The sequence below is a fragment of the Platichthys flesus genome, chromosome 15 (assembly GCF_949316205.1).
Source record: "Platichthys flesus chromosome 15, fPlaFle2.1, whole genome shotgun sequence".
Taxonomy (NCBI): Eukaryota; Metazoa; Chordata; class Actinopteri; order Pleuronectiformes; family Pleuronectidae; genus Platichthys; species Platichthys flesus.
The window spans coordinates 23,703,568-23,726,890 of record NC_084959.1 but is presented as its reverse complement, the minus strand read 5'-3'; the positions used below and the strand labels follow the sequence as shown (position 1 = coordinate 23,726,890).

General features: G+C 39.3%; 1 protein-coding gene across 1 annotated transcript in view; it reads left to right on the top strand.

The window, feature by feature from the left end:
- The window catches only part of hlcs (holocarboxylase synthetase (biotin-(proprionyl-CoA-carboxylase (ATP-hydrolysing)) ligase)), a 30,436-nt gene extending 11,604 nt beyond the window's left edge, over positions 1-18,832 (top strand). Inside the window, exons 6-11 of the mRNA XM_062405721.1 lie at positions 5,691-5,971; positions 10,027-10,094; positions 10,246-10,406; positions 10,597-10,711; positions 11,982-12,195; positions 14,206-18,832. Of these exons, the coding sequence (XP_062261705.1) occupies positions 5,691-5,971; positions 10,027-10,094; positions 10,246-10,406; positions 10,597-10,711; positions 11,982-12,195; positions 14,206-14,377 (1,011 nt within the window). The 3' untranslated portion in view covers positions 14,378-18,832. The remainder of the gene's footprint in view (positions 1-5,690; positions 5,972-10,026; positions 10,095-10,245; positions 10,407-10,596; positions 10,712-11,981; positions 12,196-14,205) is intronic.
- Positions 18,833-23,323: the final 4,491 nt, after the last annotated feature.

Here is a 23,323-nt window from a genome sequence, read left to right as displayed (position 1 = left end):
GATTAGTGTATATAGTGAAATAAGTACATAGTGCACTATGTGTGGCTTCGTTGCAGTATCTTTTAGTTAAAGTTCACTTTTTCATTTGTCTTTGTACAAAGAAGGGCACTGGAAAAAATGTTCCTCACTGATTGAAGTGCAAAAATGGTCCAACATAATTTGCTATATAGACCGAATATAGTTCCCCAGGCCCTATTGTCTGAGGACCTTTCCTGAAATACATTCACAACCTTAAGTCAAGCTGATAATGTCTTGTTTTTGGCTTTATTATAAGAGCATTACCATTGTTATTAATTCAAAAAAATTAGCTCCTTGTCCAACTGTGTGGGCAAGCTCCGGCAGATGTGAAGGTTTTTTAGCAGGGCACTAAATGAGGCTACAGAAGAAAGTTGTCCACAAATAGGGAGAAAACATGTTTTTCTTAGCCTACTATGATCCTACCATTGTTGTTCCGGTTTTTTCAACTAGTGGGCAAGAAGATGACTGGACTTGGACTGGACTCGTAATACTTCTGTTTAGTAAAAATATATATTTTTTGTGTCTGGTATGATCTAAGTTGAGTTTAGTCTTTTTATTCACTAGAGCTTTCACTCTGCGACCGTGGGTGCTTGTTTATGTATGTGTTCTTGCCAAGTGACCTCATATTTTTCCTGTTTTCCTCTAACGGTGTGTTCCCACTGAAGACAACACAAGTTTACGAGCCACGGGACCATTTGTGTTTATTTGAGTTAATAGGATGTAACTCATTCTGGGGAGTATTTGCCTGTTCTCCTCTAGAAGAGAGGACTACTGGCTGAAGCAATCAAGTTGCTGCGCTGTACATGTTGTGAAAACACCAGGGGATGCCAGCGGAAGAAAGTTACTGGCTGAATTAACTCAAGCTCTTGTGGTGTACGTGTTGTGGAAAACACCAGAGAAGGGCTCTGAGCAGTACATTGTTTAATCACCCTCTATCTCGGGTTGGTGCCAGGAGTTTACATTTTTCAACTCGAGAGTTGTTAACTTTGTATGTAATGTCGATGCGCGAACAATTAACGCCACATTCGGTGTGAATACACCTTTAAACTTGATTCTCGTGAGAACTGAGATAAGTTACAAATGTGCAGAAGGGGTCACTGTTAAGCAGAGACGTATTGAATGTCCAAATTGAAGTTCTGCTAATATTTAATGCTGGTTTGATGTGCAGGTGCAACAATGAATTTATACAGCAATCGTCGACTCTATGTAGGAGATAATTCTTTTTTCCAAGTATGAGTTGTGAGGATGTTGTGTACTGTCCATGGCAGCTTGATGGGTACCACTGTTGCAGTAGTTCTCCTCTGTAGTGAAAACTCTGGCATCTGCCTCCTCCATACGCTTCTCTAGCGACTTTCTTATGCCTGTATCCATCCAGCTCTCTGTCCTGTCTTTGTTTGCTTACAACCGTGACAGCAGGACAATAATACACCACAAACTCTCTTGCTGTCTTTACCCGAACATCGACATGGATATCCATGGACTAACCCCTAACACCAATGATCTCGCAGGCAGACGAAGAGTCACTTATTCCAGAGAATTTGTGCCGCAGCTCGGTCTTCTCATCACCATTCCATCAAACCTAACACTTGTCCCAAGGTCACAGGCACTCATCCAAGCATGGCGACTCTGTCCACTACAAAAATATAGTAACCAGAAGGGGGAAAGGAAAGGTGGAATCAGAGCCAGACTTAAACAGGAGTCATGTAGTGATCCTCCTTGCTATTGTGCGCTCCCTCAGACCCAAATTGGACGAGCTACAAGCCAACATTAACCATTTGCATGAATATAGGACTGCCTTCATTCTTTCATTTACTGAATTTATTCAGTAAATTAACTTATTTATCCGTGTATCTGTCACCGCCAAGTACCTCCACAGTTTGCTGATGCCCTGATCCAGGTCTGGCAGGAGATCCCCCAGGACACCATCCGCCGTCTCATCAGAAGCATGCCCAGACTATGTTGGGATTGCATACAGGCACGCTGTGGCCATACACCCTCCTGAATAACTTTACAAGCTGTTGTGATGAAAGTTGGATCAGCCTGTGATTTCAAAGTTTTCCTCTGATTTCGGTGTAGTTTTGAATCAAGCTCTCAAGGGGTTAATAATTCTGGTTTTGAGTGGCCCTTCTTAAATTACTTTGTTCTCAATGAATTACACAATTTTCATCAGTAAAGATTTTTAACAGGAGTATTTTGTAAATAGAGATCCTGTGTGATTTAAGTGTTCCCTTAATTTCATGGAGCAGCGCGTATATATACAAAATAAATGTTTAATTTCATCTCTATTGCACTTTTCATTTCAGTTTATACGTAATTGAAAAAAATATTTATGATGGACAGTATGAATATATTCTTAAAACTTAAATTCTGTCTTTTGCCATGTTTGTAAATGCAAGTTAATGTGTGTGTAAAGACAATTTATTAAGCAGCACTAAAATAACATTAGTCAGCATTAAAAGAATGATTTCTTATATTAACTACTCAAAAGAATATTTGTCTGTGCCCACTCAGTGGTCAACTTATAGTGGTCATCTTACACAGTATCATGTTCTCCATTTAAAAGATATTACTGGTATTGGTTCAATATTTATAGCATTTAAATATTATAGTTCAAGTGTTGCAATAGTATCTAATTGATTGCTGTCACAGAATTGGATAGCAATATAACCATACCTTGGCCCAATAAACCAATAACACAGTAGTCATTCCATGTCAGATATGTGCCAGAAAATATTGATATCACAATAACTCCAAATCTAAAGTCAAAAAATGTCTGAAGATCTTAATGTTATTATAAGATATAATTGGTAAATCATTTTTGCAATTCCACTTCACTGGTCATATTCCCTCTTAGTGTTATTTTTCACATCGGAGAGCTTGTAAAGAGCTTAAAAACTTTTCTCTCTATCCTTCATTAACAGGATGTTGGGAGGCAAATTCAGAGTCCCCTCAAAAGGTTCAATCTTAGTTAGCCCATAAATCTTAAATTGTGACCCGAGACAGACTAAACTTCTTTTCTAATTTTTACAAAATCCGCATGTGTCATGATTCTGCCCCGAAACTTTAAATTAGGGCTGCATCATATATCGAAAATTTACTGTCATCGACGATATCAAAATGCATGATATACTTATTGAAAAAGACAGCTTAAACTGTGATAAATGGTGTTCAATGCATCATGCATTCATACTCTGCATGTAAATATACAGTCCCTGACAAAAGTCTTGTCGCCTGGGTACAAGTTGACCTTAAGTTCCCCTCAAATATATTTGTAATCAATTTTTTTTACAAGAAATGGCTTATTTCAATCCCAACAGCTTTTGAAATAATGTTCTGTTGCCAAACAAAACTGCTGAAAAGCATTCTAACGTTCACAGCTTGGTAAAGCCCACTGAGTCAGCTTTTGCAAAGACAAAAGTCTTGTCGCCTTGTCATATGATGCTCCCAATCGTAGATTACAGTCTCACCTGTGATCAATAATTGATCAATCAATTAGTGGGTGTGTATAAAAAGAACCCCAGCACACCAGACCTTCACATCAACTGCAACTTGACCTCTGACAACATGCCCAAGATTCACCCTGAGACCAAAGCGTTGATTATCAAGAGGCTGAAGACCAGATCCACTGCTGAGGTGGCTGACACCTTCAATGTGTCTCAGCGTCAAGTACAAAGGATAAGAAAAAGATTTGAAGAGACTGGAGATGTTTTTGACAAGCCCAGGTCCGGCAGACCCCGCAAGACAACTGCTCGGGAGGACCGTTTGTTGGCTCGAAAATCCAAGGCCAGCCCCTTTTCCACTGCAGCAGAGTTCCACCAGGCCTGGTCACCTCAAGTCCCTGTGTCAACCAGGACAGTTTGTAGAATTCTGTCTCGAAATGGCCTCCATGGTCGAATCAGTTCACAGAAACCAGCACTAGACAAAAGGCAATTAAAAAAACATGTGGCATTTGTCAAGGCCCACAGCCTGCTAATAGGACGGACGCTGGAAAAGTGGCAGAAGGTGGATTTCTCAGACGAATCTTCGGTTGAATTACATCACAGCCGCCGCAAATATTGCAGGAGACCTACTGGAGCCCGCATGGATCCGAGATTCAACCAGAAAACAGTTAGGTTTGGTGGCGGAAAAATCATGGTCTGGGGTTTCATCCAGTATGGGGATGTACGAGAGATATGCAGGGTGGAAGGCAATATCAATAGCCTAAAATATCAAGAAGTATTAGCTTCCTCTTACATTCCCAACCATAAAGGGGTCAAATTTTGCAGCAGGATGGTGCTCCATCGCATACTTCCATCTCTACATCAAAGTTCCTCAAGGCGAAGAAGATCAAGGTGCACCAGGAATGGCAAGCCCAGTCACCAGACATGAACATCATTGAGCATGTCTGGGGTAGAATGAAAGAGGAATCATGGAAGACGAAACCAAAGAATCTTGATGAACTCTGGGAGGCATGTAAGACTGCTTTCTTTGCTATTCCTGATGACTTCATCAATAAATTGTATGAATCATTGTCAAACCGCATGGATGCAGTCCTTCAAGCTCATGGAAGTCATACAAGATATTAAATATGGCTCTCACAGCACCACTATTTAATTCACTGATGTTATGCAACATATTTTTGTATTTGAAGTAAATGATTTGTTCAATTTTCACATTACTCTCTGTAGGCGACAAAGCTTTTGTCTCGCCAAAATCTGACCTTTCTGTGTTCATTAAATGATCAATCTTTCTTCAGTGAAGCAGATTTATTTTAGTATATTAAACATAATTTGGGAGGGTTTTAGCTTTCATATGAGCCATTTCTAAAACCAATGGATTAATTAAAAGTCAGGTTATAAGCTGTTGTTTCTACAAAATATATAAGTGACAAGACTTTTGGCAGGGACTGTATATGACCAATCAGATGGAGCCCTGCTGCACTAGATAATAAATTAAAGATACTGTGGGGCTGTCCGTGGTCTCTGCGTCCGTTTATGTCTATTTAACATTCAACATTCAACAACATTATTGCATATCGCATGTTTTCTTAATATTGGGGCAGTCCTACTTTAAATTATTGAAAAGGACTGTTTTTGGACCTGATTTTCTGTTTTCCCTTTGTTTGGATTTGTGTTCTGTTCGGTTAGATACTCTGAGTTCTTTTCTTTCTTTTTTTATTTAGGAATTTCTCTCCTTGTGTTTCTGCGACTTTATTCTATGCCGTTGCCCTGTTTTACCACTCTTGTGATCATCTGCACCTGTTCCTCATGTGTTTCATCTGTGTTCAATTATTCCTGCCTCCCTTTTGGACAAAGGACATAGGGAACTTTGTCTTGGTCAGTTCGTTTAGTTTCACTTCAGTAGTGTGTTCCAGCCATTTCTAGTTCCCTAGTGTTTCTCAGTTTTGATTTTTCAAACTTTATTTTTGGCAGAATAAAAGCTTTTTTTTCTTATGTTGCATTTGCTCGACCTGCTCACCATCCAAGGACAGCATGCCAATTGTAAATTGTGAGGGTACGACCCACAATTGTGATAAAAAGATTTGACATGGCCATTTAACCCATTTAACAGGAACAAATTGTCTGGCCTTTGCTGTAGAAAGTGTATCTATAGAAAAACGGCTGCCATATTTCATATAAAAGATCAAATTAATTGTGTTATTTTCCTTCTTTACTTCCCTGTTTTCCACACAGGAGGCAAAGGCCTACTTCCTGAAGTGGCTGGAGACACAAGCAGATCAAAATGGCTTCCTCAAATTGTCCAAGCACTCCTTGAGGATGGTACCCTGTTCTGAGCTGCAAGATGGTTCTTTTTTGCATGAGGGTTCTATGGACCTGGTCACCGACTCTTCTGAGTCTCAGAGCTGGTCGGAGTTCAGAATGGAGACCTACTGGAAGAACCTACAGACCAGTCTGCTCGGACATACCCTGTTTTACACTGAGATGGCATCGTCTACAATGGACCTGTTAGAAGGGTAAAACACAAACCTTTGTATCTATTTGATTGAGGCAGGCAGAATGTTACTGTCATCGTGCCATGCACAGCTCCACTATGTCCACTGACAGAGTTAATTTGGTTCTTTTCATACATGTTTGGAAGGTGGATTATTAGGGCTTGGCGATACGGCCTACAACAAATATTGCGATATAGCCAAAAAATATTGCAATATTATAGCTCTGTTTTAAATTCTCTGTTTTCTCTTCTTCTGACAATGATTCTTCGAAGTAAAAACCCGTCAATGATCTGACTATCTTTAATTTGTTATGTGTTAGGTTGTATTCCAATCAATGTAGTTATGTAGTGTAGAGATCAGATTATGCTGACTGGGTGGAAATAACATCAGTTAGATCATTCACTATATTAGATCAAGCTGTCTGATTACCTTATATTTTATTAAATAATCTGCCAGGGTCTGACAGGTTGAAGCAATGCTGAATGTAAGGTATAACAGGATCTCCTCGATCACATCTCATCACATCTGTACATTTCACATTATGAGGAGGATCAAATCTTGATAGACATGAAGGCCAAAGTAAATGCTGATAATTGTGGATTATTACAGTGAAGGGTGGAGTTTTTGCTCTGAAGGATGCTAAGATGTCAAAGGTCTGTCTGTCAAGGTTTGTGGAGTAGATGGACCCAGATGCAGAGTTTTAAACCAAAAGGTGATTTTAATTAAACTAGTTCTTTTAACAAAACAAAACAAACGTGAGCACCAAAGGGTGAAAAACAAAAACACAAGTAAGCTTACACGAGGGGTTCAAAGTCAAGAGGCTCAGGGAATCAGGACAGGAACACAGGACGGCGGGTAGAAGAACAACCAGTAAGAACAAACGATCCGACGGAGGACAAAGGAAACACAGAGGCTTAAATACACACAGGGAAGGCAGGGGTAATTGGCCACAGGTGCAACACATGAGGAGGTAGAAAGACATCACCAAGACAGGAAGTGAAGACAGAAACAACCCACAAGGAACAGAGACTACAAAATAAAACAGGAAACAGAAAACACAGAGGCTGAAATAAACAAACTAAAATGACATTACACTGTCAGGTCTTGAAAAATGTTCAGGTGACAGACCGGGGCTCCCAATTCACAAGCCAGCTGATGTCCAGTCTCTGTCTATCTTTGGGTGTAACCAAAAAGATAGCTACAGCTTACCATTCCTATACTAATCTGATAGAGAGGGTTAATAGGAGTCTGAAGACCATGATCGCCTCTTTTGTGGGAGACCTACATCATGACTGGAACCTGTGGTTGCCTGAATTTAGGTTGACTATCCACTCTGCAGTGCACCCCTGTTGTGTTAGCTCGAGGACGCAACCTCAAAGGCCCACTTGAGCGTCTCATACACAAGCACCCTGCAGTGACCACACTCTACACCAACACAGACAATTGCTCAAGGAGGTTGAAAGACACATTGGTGTGGCCAAAGCCAGACAAGCCAGGTACTACAATGCATGACGCAAAGATATACATTTTGCAGTTGGAGATCTGGTCTATGTTTGGGTACACATTTTTTCACTTCTAGGATCATTGACAAGTAGAAGATTGGGAGTAGAGTGACCTAATTTAAGAAAAACATTTAATAAATCACATATTATCCCTTTATTCTTTGGTTCTGATATAGAGCTAGTTGAAAGAATGCCGTCTCCTATCCGACCAAGTTTTTGTTTGCTGCTTGGGAGCTGCTGGTGGGGCTGGAGAAGCTACAGCTGCTTTGCTCATACCGGCTGCCAGATACTGGCTAACTATATAAGCTCATGATTTTGTTTCCAAGTTGCGGAGCTGACTTTCCATTCGCTTTATCCTTGTCTCCATCATAGTAAATAAACAACAATAATTACAAATACCTGAATCACTAAAGTAGGCAGAGGAGTAACTTAACATCAAGCATACTGATCTGGAGAGAGAGAAAACATCTTTAACGTTAACAGTTCTAAGTTGTTAAAACCAAGGCTTCTCTGTGGATAAAGCAATATAAAATTGTCACATCAAGAGCGATTTCCAAAAAGACACACAGACATGCAATTTAGTTCTTCCTCCTGTATTTTTACTGTCCAGCATTAAAAAATGTTGCAACATGTTTTCCAGTTATGTGCAGAACAACATATCCTAGTCTTTTTCACCTTGTAACTATATTGCCCAATTTCAAGCTGCTGCAATTTAATTGACGCACTTGTAACCTTGTCTTTACTCTGAGCATCAGCTGTTTTTTATATTATTTGCCCTGTCGTGAATTTGCAGGGTCACTGTCATTTGACAGCAGAATAATTGTTTTTAAAGTGTTTTAGCTCTTTCTTCACCATGCAAAGCCTAGAACCGCAAAAACTTTAAATGAATTGTGACAAAGCTTTGACTATAACTGTTGTGGTTATTCTTTGCCACCATGACAAAAATGATATCTGAAATCCCTAAAAAATCGTACTTCTAATGAAAAAGCTTATCATAAACAAAAATATCACAAGCTCTAAAGATCGATTTTAAGGTTAAACTCAGGATAGTCCATGCGGTAGGGTATTTGAGATCTGTGGAATTAAGTCTGTGTGTGTGTGAGTCAAAGGTTCAGTTCAGAGTTTCCGTTTCTACGAAGCTCGTTCAATTATTATCAGCATAAATCACCATGGTAGTTTATGCTGAATGGCTTACCTGCTCCAGACCAGGCTAAGTTGGCGATAAGGGATCAACCAGTATAAAAAACCTGTCCAATGACCAATCTGGTACCTTGGAACATGACATCAGCGTTTTCAAAGGATCCATTGGAGCTTGGTGCACTGCACGGATTGTTAGAGGGTGTGTTAGCACTGGGATAACCAGACATATTTGTATACTTTTATCCTTCCCTTTAAGAGGTTGGTAGGTTTATCTTATTAAATTAAATATTAATTTGGAATGGGTGATAGATAGTTTACAGATTTACCTTGTGAGAGCCTCTCTCTCTCTCTGAGACAGTCAGCCCTCACCAAAATGAAACTTCACTGATGCGCGGTGCACACTCTCCTTAGAGGGAAGGAAAAGGGTAGTTTTAAACAATTTCTGGTTTGTTAAAAGGATAGCTCGCTCAAATATGTAAATTGACTTGTTCTCTAATCATCACTATACCGATGGAAGGGTGGGTGAAGTTTTTGAGTCCACAAATCACTTTTGGAGTTTCAGGGGTAAACAGCAATGCAGCCAAATCCAATACAATTGAAGTAACTTGTGACCAATTCTTCAAACATAAAATAACATCAGAAAAAGGCCTCCATACTGCTCCTGTGTGTCATCCTAGTGTCCATAAGCCCAGCCATTCAAATTTGACTCAAAACTGCATAATTTACATCATGTTTTCAGTAGCAGAATGAATCAACTCAGCATGTAAACAACCAAACCCAAACCAAATCCAAACATAAGGAAAATGTCTATGATCCAAAGATGTCCAATAAAAATCCAAACAGTATTTGACCCTTTGGCACAACCATTACCACTTTGTGATTAGGGCATAGGATGTCACTGTGGATCCATTTAAGAGATCAATTAAATCATCAATGTTTAGTTTACTCAGTAAAGCACATATAATAGACAGAAGCCTAACTAAAAAGCGTGCGTTGAAAACAGCAACCGTCTTTCATGTGATTACTTGAAATTATTGTTGTATAACTCCTGTCAGCTGATGCTGACACAGTATACCTGAGATGTACTTAATTGTGCTTAAGAGTTTAATAAAAACAACTTTAAGATGAATGGTTTTCCCATAAAAAATGTTTGTATAAATAATATTAATATCATACATTTTTGAAACTATTTTTATTTTATTTAGATAAGCCAGTTATGCCCCAAATAATGATTCCCTGATGAGACTAGTCAGTGTTGAGTCTAGGTACAAAGTATAACAAGAGTTATTATAAATTATGATTAGAATTTTCTCAATAAGGGCAACAGAAAGGGTAACACTACAGTAAAGCCACTACCTAAAGGTGTAACAAAGAATATTACTAACTAGTGATAGTACTCTTTAACATGGCTTTATTATTCTTGTCTCCCTACAGGTTAAGTCTACATTTACCAAAAGATGTAGGTTTAATAGCAGTTGCTGGTCGACAAAGCCAGGGAAGAGGTTCGTGCTACACCAAACTGTATAAATGAAGATTCAACATTCACTTAGACCACAAAGGCATTATAAACCGCAGGCTCAGTGGAGTAAGAATTTATTGTCATCTTAATGTCAGAAGTGTGTAACATGTTTGCCTTGCTTGCTACTGCTTCAGGTCGGGGCAATAACACCTGGCTTAGCCCTCTAGGTTGTGCTATGTTCACTCTAAAGATCCAGGTTGAGCTAAGCTCTAGGCTCGGACAAAGGATTCCCTTCCTCCAGCACCTAGCTGCTCTGGCAGTGGTGGAGGCTGTTCGCACACTGCCTGGATACCAGGTATCTGCCTACACACTTCCCTAAGTTTGTTCAAGTATATTACCCTATCGTATATAATTAAGCTCATATATTACATACACCCAAAAAAGTAAAATGTGTGGCCGATCTTGAAAAATACATTATATCACGAAGTAACATGTTGAAGTTCAGTGTATTAAATAATCAATCAACATGTTTCAATCTTTGTCAGGAAATAGACCTGCGAGTGAAATGGCCCAATGACATCTACTATAGTAACCTGATGAAGCTTGGGGGAGTACTGGTGACTTCCACTGTTATAGGATCGACTTTTCATCTGCTCATAGGTAACAACCCTCCCTTTATTACAGCTTAAGAAACTGGAGGCTTTCACCCGAAAGCTGCATCAGCTTTTCACCAATATATCTACCATCTCATGATTAAACAAACACACCACTTTAGGGTTGATTATATGGTATCTTTACTGTTGAACTGTTAAGAAACTGGGTGAAAGTCATTTAATTGCTAAACTAGTTGTCCAGAATGAAGTTGTGCACCTTAAAGCCCTGTGAAAGCTTTAAGTTAGCTCTGCGAGTGCATGGTCACAGATTAATTTCAAATATAGTGTGCTGTCTATTCTTGGGAATAAATTGTCCAAATAAGGTAAATGGTTTGGTAAATTTTCTGTACAATTTAAGAAATTATTTGTCACCTAACAAACCAAATCACACAAACATTCTTGTATATAAATCTCCCCACACTACTGTCTGACATAAGAACAGGCAGCATAATTATTCACCATCTAGTAAACCATGAAACTGATGATAATTTGTATTAGTTCATTCACTTTTAAAAGAGGGTGAGAGTGATCAATGTACTCAATATTTCAACAGCAAAATAAATTCACATTTCATCAATAATTCAACCTCTTAAAGAACAGAAAACCCTCTCCTTCTTTTGAACTAAGCACTTCTCTATTGCAGCGTCAGCACACCAGATTGTTCCTTCTCTATGATATTTCTCTTATGTATGGAAAAAAACATGAAATTTCTTTTTGATGACAAAAATACATAATTTTAATTAAAAAAAACAAACAAATATCCCTCTGACGTTAAAACACAACCATTTGGTTAGGCTTCGTTGGAAATTGTCCGTAGTATGGCACAAAGTATCACAGTTGGTAAAGCTAGTTGGGAGAAGAATAAAAATAAACTTTCCACTCAGAAAATCATTAATGCCATTCTTTACTTTTTCACTGAAAAAAATCAACTACTGATAAGCAATGTACTCAGCATCTATGCTTACACCCTTATATGACCACCAATTGTTGTTAAATAAACAGCTTCTTTGTGTTGTCACATCTAAAATAAGCCTGTAGATGCCAGTAGCTCTTCCCTAATAGGACACTGATTAGTCTGAATCATTGTGGTTCACCCACAAACCAATAATCAATAAATAATCCTGAATAGATAATGATTATGGGTCAACGGGTGGGACAAATAATTAGTCAACTATAGTAATTATAAAACCCTTTTCAATACTTTATCCAGTGTGCACCAGTCAAAAACAGTCTTGTTTTGGTTTCTCAGAATAACATAAACATATTGTGCTCTACAGGCTGTGGGTTCAATGTGACAAACAGCAATCCAACTGTCTGCATCAATGACCTGATCCAGCAATATAACACACAACATAACTGCAGTCTGCATCCGCTTAGCTGTGCCCAACTCATTGCTCGCACTGTCAGCTGTCTGGAGGTCCTCATCAGCAGCTTCCAACGTGGAGGCCCAGAGACCATCCTGCCCACATACTACAAGAGATGGCTACACAGGTGGGCACTGCAAATATTACTCTGGTCTTTATACTCAGGTTTCACTTCTCATTTTGATTCAGAATCAGATATTTTGATACAGGTTGTACATGCATACAAACAATGTATTTAAGTGCAAGGGATGCAACAGTCAGAATAATGTATTAATGACCACACCACAAAATTGGTGGAATTCTTCATTGCTACAGCATGTAAAAGATTGTCAAACATGAAAAATATGAAATACATTGACATGTACAGCATTAACAATAAATAATGACACTTGACAATAAATGGACAGGACAGGAGTGTTTCAAGTGCATGTACATCATGATTGTTGCAGAGACTTCAGAGTCCTTGTTTTTGTAATGGGATGATTTGGTTGGAAAGTATCTCTAGCGATACATTTTTTAGCCCTTGTGTTGGTGCATTTGTGGTATCATGATTCAACAGATGGGAGAGGGGTGTAAGTGATCTTTGATGATTTGTTGACTGTGTTGCAGTTTTGTTTGTGTTTGACTGTTGAGGCTGTCAATACCAAACAACGTTGTTGTTGGTGACAGGTCTGATTACGGTGCTGTTGACTTATTTCAGTTTCTGCCATTGTGATATTGTTCTGTTCACTTATTTTGTGCGGAGAGTACGACTTTCTGTGCACATGCTAGTGAATAAGGCCCATTGTGCTGTAGCTTCAGAAGTACTGCTTTAAATGTTGCACTTCAATTAATCACATGGCAAAGGATTGTCAAGTGACACTTAAGAGTGTGGAATGTAACAGACATGTATCTGCTTTACATGCTGAACCTGCTCCTGTAAAACAGCATGGCAGGAGCAAGAGACATAACTGTTCTTGCAGCTTAGGCCAAGAGGAGACTACGGACAGTCTTGGCTCCACAGATTTCAGAAAGTCAAAAAAAGATGATCGGACAGCTTTTTCTGTGGAAGATGAGGCTTTTCTTGACATTATTGATAGAGAGGTACTCAGGGATAGCTCTTACCGGATTGCTCCCTTAACCTTTCAGAAGGCACTTTGTCTACTTCCAAAAAATTGAGACCAAGCTCTCAAACGTACACTGGACAAACAGCCAGAAATGAAGGAGCATTTCATTGGTTCTTTGCAGAAAATCTTTTTAAACCAGCATGCAGAAACAGCAACGTATTTGCAAGGCAATGAGGAATGTTGGTACCTCCCAATATTTGGGGTCTAGCACCCAAAAACATCAGGAAAGATCAGTGTTGTGTTTGATTGAGCGCAAGGCATCAAGCTCTCTCCTTTATTATAATACCAGGTTGGGAGTGTATTTGTCATTCATATTGTATTACCAAGGCAGGTCTATGTTTTCAGGTTGTTAAACTGCCACTGCTGTTCATTCAGTTATATTACAGCAATCACACAAGTCTCCATGTTGGTTGCATGAGTGAGCTATTGTGCAGTTCAGTATTTTCAGTAAAGATCTTACTGTTATTTAAGCCTCACATCTTCATTGGATTCACTGTATTAGAAATCTGTCTGGTCTGATGGCAGATGAGGATAGAATATCTGTATTATAATTAGATTTATAGATTTTTGGATAGTTAATGGTAATATTTGGTTTGAAGACAGTCTGTTTATTTGTTAGTCCACTCTGAAGATATTTTCCATTTGTGTGTTTGACAGTAATATTAAAATAAGATGTTTCAAATCCAGTTATAGCCCAACATTTTGATAGCAGAATATTCAGGAATTCCTTGTGCTCAAGTATTTGGAAAAAGTATACATAATACATGAGGTAACAGAAAACTCAGGACAGTAAAAGTAATGATACACAGTCAGTTTGTGAAGTCGGGAGAGCATCACAGTTTATGTTGTTCAGAATGTCGTTCTTTAAGACAGTTATCAACTGGGAAAGGGTCTGTGGAGGTAATTTATAATCTCAGCCTTTAAAGCTCTCTTAATCTAATTTAAGAGGCAAATTCGTATCCATAGTTGTCATGTCATAGTGAAATCCTGAAGCAAAACTGTAACAATTGCTCTCTGTTCTCTGACCTCAGCGGGACCAAGGTGCAACTTTGGAGTGAGGATGGAATAGAAGCTGATGTGTTCGGACTGGACCACAATGGCTTCCTCCAAGTGCACAGTGAGGAGCATGGCGTGATCTCAGTGGAGCCTGATGGAAACTCCTTTGACATGCTGAAGAACCTGGTGGTTATTAAGCAGCGCTAAGACCAAACGGAACCAGCTTAAGAATCATCTCTTTCTCCTATCAGCTCTCAACATAATATAAATATTTTGGGTTACTTTTGAATCCTTATGTTCACCTCACATACATTTAACTAAAATGTGTTGGAGGTAGAGATGTGCTATGTCAATACCGTTGTTTAATATCGCGACGGTGATATGACTTGCGATAATAAACATAAACAGATTAGCGGCTCTGTCAGTAATTTCCTGTGTCATTCGCGCTGTTTGCTGCGCCGAATGCGTCAAACCAAACGGAAAGGGGAAAAGAGCGAGCAGCTGATGAATGCGCTGCTCTGAAGAAGATTTAAGCAATTAATAAGAGAATCGATCATTATGTGATGATCAGAGTTGATATTGTGGCAACACACAAATCAACTTTGAATCTGAAGAGAGAGTGGGAGAGAGAAAGAGAAATCTTTTAATCTTGATTTATAATTCTGCTTGTATTATTTTCTTGGTATCTATGTATGGGAGTATGGGAAAATTATTCAGACAGATCTAAATAGAAGATCCCAGATTTCATTCCATCACACAATAAATAATTGGGTGTGAATAATAATTTAATTATGAACTGTTGTTTGAACATCGTTTTGCATACCATAACCAATCCAGAAAGACATTTTATCATTGACTGTGGTCCAAATAAAGATGATCGATCCTTTTTTAATAATATTTTCTCTTCCCTCTCAACCATTTCAAACTTAACTTTATGTAAACCTATCACCAGATGGCGCTTCAACACATCCATCTTAAAAAAATAAGTTTGACAGTCAGCGGACTTCCTTCCTAGAACTCAATAATTCCCCAAAGTCATCACCATAATCATTAAATATTTCTTTCTCCACTTACAAGATCAAAAGAAAACTAATTGAACTAGACTTGAAAGCAAGTATGAGCGGGCCCTCGTCTGGCGACAGTGATGTGGCCGCGCCAAGGTGGCCGTTTGCCTGCCATCAGCCCCACTAAGAGGCACTCGCTTGGGAGTCATTGGGAAGGATGTTAGTGTGTCCCTGCATCCATTAAGTGGCTTGCTGATCATGTCTCATGATTTAGCTACAAGATCTGGAGTCGTCTAGGAATTTTTCAGTTAAAAACGTTTAAACCACAGGGATTACTTCTTGGACACCAACATGTAAATATGAAATTTTCTATTATAGTCAGAGGGCGCTATGACTACTATCGTGTATTCGCATATGTATATGTTCACGGACTTCTTTCGGACATGTAAAGTTTGAGGCAGACTCGACAATATACATGGATCATATAAGAATGTAAAGCATGACATTTCCTGTTGCAGCTAGGGGGCGCAACAACTTGTTGAATATCGTCATATGGACCTGGTCAGGGTGGGACTGTTGTCGGATATTTATAGTGCTGTGAAAAAGTATTTGCCCCCTTCCTGATTTTTTTTTTTGCATTTTTGTCACACCTATGATTCAGATCATCATAATATTAGACAAAGATAACCCTAGTTAATACAAAATGCAGTTTTTAAATGATGATTTAATTTATTAAGGGTAAAAAAGCTACCCAAACCTACCCTATGTGAAAAAGTAATTACATAACTGGTAATGAGTCTTTCACATCACTGTGGACGAATTTTGGCCCACTCTTCTTTCCAGATTGGATGGTTTTCGAGCATAAAACAGCTTGTTTGAAGTCATGCCACAGCATCTCAATCGGATTTAAGTCCGGACTTTGACTAGGCCACTCCAAAACCTTCATTTTATTTTTTTTGAGCCATTCAGAGCAGTGTTAATTTTGGCAGCTATTTTTTATTTAGTCTTAGTCTTTTGACGATAATGCATTTTAGTTTTAGTCATATTTAGTCATTTTTATCCTTCTTAGTTTTAGTCTAGTTTTAGTCGACTAAAACAAATTCCATTTTAGTCTAGTTTTAGTCGACGAAAACAAATTCCATTTTAGTCACATTTAGTCATTTTTATCCTTCTTAGTTTTAGTCTAGTTTTAGTCACATTTAATAGCCACATTAAACTCCTTTTCTATAAAAACATATAGCTGCAACCTAATAGCTTAAAAATATATATTTAGTTTTAAATGTGAAAACAAAAAGGGAGAGCAGGTCAGACTGGAGCCGGACACAGAAACTGAACATCGGTACAAACCAACTGCAGCTTCTGCTTGATCAAAAAGCTGCAGCGCTGATCTCAGATCAGCTGAGACCAGAGAAACTCTGTGATTTCACTGTTTCCATAGTTAAGAAGCAGTCAGTCACTGAGCGGCACGTGAACGCGCTCTGCTTTCACTGTGTCTCTCTGAGCGAGTGCGCGGGGCGGGGGGCGGAGCTACGGACCGGAGCGCTATCTGGGGCGCACACACACACATACACCGACACACACAGTCACTCGCCCGCTCCTGATACTTCATGACGGCCTGATACGATGATGTTTTAAAAATTATTGTGACGTCTTCGTCTCGTCTTCGTCATGGAAAAAAGGGTCGTTAACGAATATATTTCGTCATCGTCTTCGTAAACGAAATTAACACTGATTCAGAGGTGGACTTGCTGTTGTGTTACGGCTCATTGTACTGCTGCATAACCCAAGTGCGCTTGAGCTTGAGGTAACAAACTGATGGCCGGACATTGTCCTTCAGGATTTTCTGGTAGAGAGCAGAATTTATGGTTCCATCAATTATGGCAAGTCATCCAGGTCCTGAAGCTGCAAAGCAGCACCAGACCATCACACTACCACCACCATGTTTGATTGTTGGTATTATGTTGTTTTTATGAAATGCTGTGTTAGTTTTACGCAAGATGAAACGTGCAGAACCCTTCCAAAAAGCTCAACTTTTTTTCATCAGTCCACAGAATATCTGCCCAAAAGTCTTCGGGATCATCAAGATGTTTTTTGGCAGATGAGCCTTTGTGTTCTTTTTGGTCAACAGTGGCTTTCACCTTGGAACTCTCCCATGGATGCCATTTTTTTTGCGCTCTTGGAGTAATTTGGTAGGCCGCCTTCTCCTTGGAAGGTTCACCACTGTTCCAAGTCTTCTCCATTTGTGGATAATGGCTCTCACCATGGTTTGCTGAAGTCCCAAAGGATTAGAAATCGCTTTGTAACCCTTTCCAGACTGATACAAGTCAATTTCTGTTTCTCCTCGGTTTCTGAATTTCTTTAGATCCTGCATGATGCTTTTTGAAATCTTTTAGCCTACTTCACTTTGTCAGACAGGTTATATTTAAGTGATTTCTGGATTCAACAGGTCTAGCAGTATCCAGACCTGGATGTGGCTATTGAAATTGAACTCAGCTTTCCAAAAATGTGGTTAATCACAATTCATTCATGATTTATCAAGGCGGGCAATTACTTTTTCACATAGGGTGAGGTAGGTTTGGATAGCTTTTTTCCCTTAATAAATTAAATCATCATTTAAAAACAGAATTTTGTATTTACTCAGGTTATCTTTGTCTTATATTAAAATTTGTTTGATGATCTGAAACATTTAAGTGTGACAAATATGCAAAAAAATAAGAAACCCGGAAGGAGGCAAATACTTTTTCACAGCACTGTACATGGTTGTTATAAGTATTTCCTGTTTTCTGGATCATCAAGATTCTTCATCATGACAGAAAACTTCTAATCGAAATGTCTATTAAGACAAGGAGGAAATCTGTAGGAGCAGGTTTTTGTAGCAAGTGTGAAACGCCCCAAATCATGCCAAATTTGCACATTCATCCAAAATATGTCCTTTTCTCACTCAGACGGCGGCGCAGGTTCTGGTCCAGGCTCTGGTCACCTAACGCCTAGACTATTGTAACTGCATCCTGCCAGGTCTACCTCTTAGTGCCATCCGACCTCTGCAGATCATCCAGAATGCAGCCGCTCAACTCCTCTTTAATCGACCTAACTTCACTCACACTACTCCGCTCCTCCGCTCCCTTCACTGGTTACCAGAGGCTGCCGGCATCCGTTTCAAAACATTAGTATTGACGTAATGTGCTGTGAATGGATCAGGTCCAGTCTACATCCAGGACATGGTCAAACCTTACACCCCAATCCGTTCACTCCGCCCTGCATCTGTACCTTCATGGTTGAATGCACTTATTGTAAGTTGATTTGCATAAAAGCATCAGCTAAATAAAATGTAATGTAATGAAATGTTATGGTGGGCCTCATCACCAATGATGACGACTCAGTCTACAGAGAGGGAGTGAACCAACCCGTTGACTTGTGTTACAACACAAACCTGTCACTGAATGTTAACAAGACAAAGGAGGAAGCACCCTGTTAATACACTTCAAATCTATGGCTAACAACGCTGTGTAATTACTGCGAAGACCAGAAATCCCTCCAGAGAGTGGTGAAGACGGAACCAGTGGCGGCTCCTGCCAAATTTCTCAGGGGGGCAATTGTTACGATGATGACTTAGGTTACCTGTTTAATGGGTAAATAAACTCATGTCAAGTCAGTTAAACATTGTCTCATTGCATTATGTACACTGCATAAAAATGTTTTTTTCTTCTGGTCACCTCAAATAGCAATCCCACCAGTAACCACAATACAATGATTCTAGTTCATTTGGCTCTAAAATGACTCCATTAAGGCCAAATGATACAATATCATCAGTCATTACCTTTGAATATAAAGAGAGACTGTTTTGCCATTTATAAATAGGTGAGTCAACAGATAATTTTTTTTTAATGTTCAGCAAATCAAGAACATGTTACCCCTAAGATCATATAACAGTGGTTTTAAGTCTAAAAAACTGCAGCAATGTGTAATTCTATGTCCTCTCATCTGCCTTTCTCTGGAGCTGCAGACAGAACAGGCTGATTTCGCATGCCTCTTGAGCCCTGATTGGCTGACTGCACTTTGAGTGACAAGCGACCAAGCCTATCAACGGGTCTCATTCTGGCGCATTCACTCTTGTAAACACAAACGAAAGACACGTTATGTCTGGATAGCACTATAGACGACCAGCCACATATTTTCAGTCGGTTACAACAGGTTGTTTCTGAACAGTAAGTTACACCCTCCTCATGTTTGCTCAAGTTTTAGCAGGACAGTCAGCGTTTCAATAGGGAGTTTCAATACGGAGTATTGAAATGTCATTACTTTTAGCGACACGATCGAGTTGCTCCCGTTAGCCATTACTGTGACAGTGGGGCCTTAGCAGAGCCACCAAGATAGTGAGAGACTCCAACCATCCTGCCCATGGACTTTTTACCCTTTGGCCTCTGGCAAATGCTATGGCAGCAGGCAGTGCAAGGCTGACAGACTCACCAAGAGCTCTCACATGCAGACACATATATTCAACGACCAAGCCTATCAACGGGTCTCATTCTGGCGCATTCACTCTTGTAAACACAAACGAAAGACACGTTGTTATGTCTGGATAGCACTATAGACGACCAGCCACATATTTTCAGTCGGTTACAACAGGTTGTTTCTGAACAGTAAGTTACACCCTCCTCATGTTTGCTCAAGTTTTAGCAGGACAGTCAGCGTTTCAATAGGGAGTTTCAATACGGAGTATTGAAATGTCATTACTTTTAGCGACACGATCGAGTTGCTCCCGTTAGCCATTACTGTGACAGTGGGGCCTTAGCAGAGCCACCAAGATAGTGAGAGACTCCAACCATCCTGCCCATGGACTTTTTACCCTTTGGCCTCTGGCAAATGCTATGGCAGCAGGCAGTGCAAGGCTGATAGACTCACCAAGAGCTCTCACATGCAGACACATATATTCAACTTCCATAAAATCATACCTTCTACTAGGGATGGGCGTTCGATTAAATAGTCTTCATCGATCGTCGGGAGAATAAATGACGAATTTTCGATTAATCATTCTTATTTTCAAGTTAAAAAATTCACTATCTATATTAAAATGAAGTGAAAAAACAAAGCGTGTTTCCTCATTGAGATCTTTATTACAAGATGAACAAAATATGCACTGCCGTAATCTTAAGCAGCGGAGCCGACAGCTAGAAGCCGGTGCTAAAAACACAACTGACCCTCGATTTTTTTTCTCCAAAATAATATAATAATAATAATAATAATATAAAAAACATCATGTTAAACAACAACTGAACCACAAATATATAATACTTAGGTCTGACAGGTTTTGCCAGATGTAACTCAAAACTATCAAACAAGGCACCGAGTCGAAGAAAGCTTCATAAAAATAACCAGTTACTCACATACAACCTCAGCACCAGCCTACGGGTTTGTGTTGAGAAAGATGAGCGTGTTAACATTCCCCGAGGTCAGACGCGAACGCAGCCTGGTGACCGTCAGTCCAGCCGCAGTAAAAACTCGCTCTGAGGGGACTGACGTCCCCGTGATACACAGGTAGCTCCGTGCTAACTTGGCTAGCCTGGCCGCGGCTCCGGTTTTGCGCTCCCCTCGTCCGTATCAGACAACTCAGGCTTCTCTTCTCCCCCAGTCTCGGGGATAGCTTTGCAGTATTGGAAGTGAACCAAGTCATTTTTAACTCAAAATGGTCCCACGCTACACTTCGCCGTGACCTCTTCATCTTTACTTTGGAAATGGAAATACACGTTAACTCGCAGCCAGTCGCAGGTAACTGAGTAGGCCTGTGGCTTTTTTTTTTAAACACTGCCCCCTTGGTCAAATGTGTAATTAGTGAATTTCTTGATGAAAAAATTATTTCCTCGACGAAATTCTCAATGATCAATTAATCGATCGTCGATTAATTATGCCCCTCCCTACCTTCTACAATGCTGCTATGTCTTAGTGCAGTGGTTCTCAACCTTTTTTCAGTGACGTACCCCCTTCGAAGAAAGAATTCTGCCGAGTACCCCCTAACCAGCCCAAAGCATTTTTGGTTGAAAGAAAGATGTAATGTGATTTATTAAGCCTTGTAACTAGACACATTCAAATTTAAAACTCCATCAATGTCCATAACATTGCTCATTTGTAGTGGTCTCTCTTGAACTATTTCGAAATAAAAAGATATAAAAATAACTAAAGACTTTTATTATTATCTCAATATAAATAAAGATTTGTGCACCTCAAAATAATTATCAACTCTTTTGGGATCATAATAAAGATATGTTCTCAAACTGAACTCATGAACTTAATTATAGCTAAACACTTCTTCCCAAAAAATAAATCATTAATAAAAGATTAGCTCAAAACATATTTTTTAAAATATTTATCATCTTAAAATATCTTATTTAAGGATCGCAAAGAATACTGACAGGTAGCTTGTTTCCGTTTGCTCTGGGGAGGCTTTTCACATCGTGTCTTGAGATGACCTGAATTGATTGATTTTATTTTATTTGGACATGGACATGACAATGTCATTGGACGAACCAGATGCATTGTTTACAGTGTATTAGCATAAATGCTAGTTTACAACACCTGTCCACAGGAGGCTTTTTGAAAACAACAAAAGAAACTGAACAAGACAGAACCAAGATCAAATACTGATAAAAAACTGATAGTGATAATTAAAAAGAGTAAAAATGCAGTATACAGTATAGTACAGAGCAGCAATATAATGAGTTGAATATATATATATAGGCTACGTAGAGAACAAAGGCAGCATGATCAAACAATAACCAGTTGTAAATTATTTGTGTGAGCACTGTTGATTTGATTTGAGCCGTTGTTTTAGTTCTCTGTTAAAAGTGTTGCTGTTAGTCTCTAGTTTTAGACTAGTGGGCAAGAGGTTCCATAGTTTTGCCCCCTTTGCAGAGAAGACAGACTGACCGAAAGATGTCCTGTGCATGGGAACAAGACAATCACCATTGATGGAGGCTTGTGTATTTGCCCGACGAGAGCTCTGACGTCTGATGGCCAATTCAGACAACAGTGGTGACACATGGTTATTTACACACTTGAAAAACAATTGAAGATGACTAAAATTAATAAAGTTATCAAAGGTGAAAAGGTTGTGTTTTTTTAGAATGCCGCAGTGATGCCATCTCATGGGTTTCCGATCCATGACTTTTATTGTCTGTTTGTATATTGAGAAGATAGGTTTTAATGCAGTTGAAGAAGCTTGTGACCATGATGTGATACAGTATGACAAATGAGAAAATATCATAGCGTGCATAAATAATTTGGCCGCTTGACATGACAAGTCCCTTCTTATGAAACGGAAACAGTTTAGATTTAGTTTTGCCTTTTTTGCAACATACTTAATTTGCGTAACAAATTTTAAATTCTGATCCAGGATGATGCCCAGATATTTTACTTCATTTACTGATTCAATTAATTCATTTTTGATCCGTACCTTGAAAACATCGGTGATAGGCCTATTACGGATGGAGAAGCACATAGAGACGGTTTTCTTCACATTAATGGTCAACTGAGACAGCTCAAGCCATTTTGAAATGCTGAGTAATGCTTGTGTCAGGTGCTCACCTGCTAAGCTGGGTGTTTTACTGGACACATGGATAACAGTGTCATCAGCATACATTTGACAGTTGGACCCCGGACAGCAGTTTGGTAGGTCATTGATATACATAGAAAACAACAGTGGACCAAGTAAAGACCCTTGCGGTACACCCATGCTGTTGGCACGCAGATGGGACCTGACCCCATTGACCCTGACACATTGCTCTCTCCCCTCCAGGTAAGATGCAAACCACTGCAGAGCTTCTGATGACATTTTGAACGATTTTAACTTGTTCATTAGAGTACTGTGGTTTACCGTGTCAAAGGCCTTTTTTAGGTCTAGGAACACTGCCCCAACAACAATTCCTTTATCCATTGAAGCTTTTATGTTTTCAAGCAAATAACAATTAGCTGTTTCAGTTGAGTATTTCTGTCTAAACCCAAACTGCTGTGGATGAAGCAGCTGGTTAGACTCTAGATGTTCCATTAGTTGCTCAGCTATAATTTTCTCAAGAACCTTTGAGACAACAGGGAGGATAGCAATAGGCCTATAATTACTCGCTATGTCCTTGTCTCCTGATTTATAAACAGGGGTAAT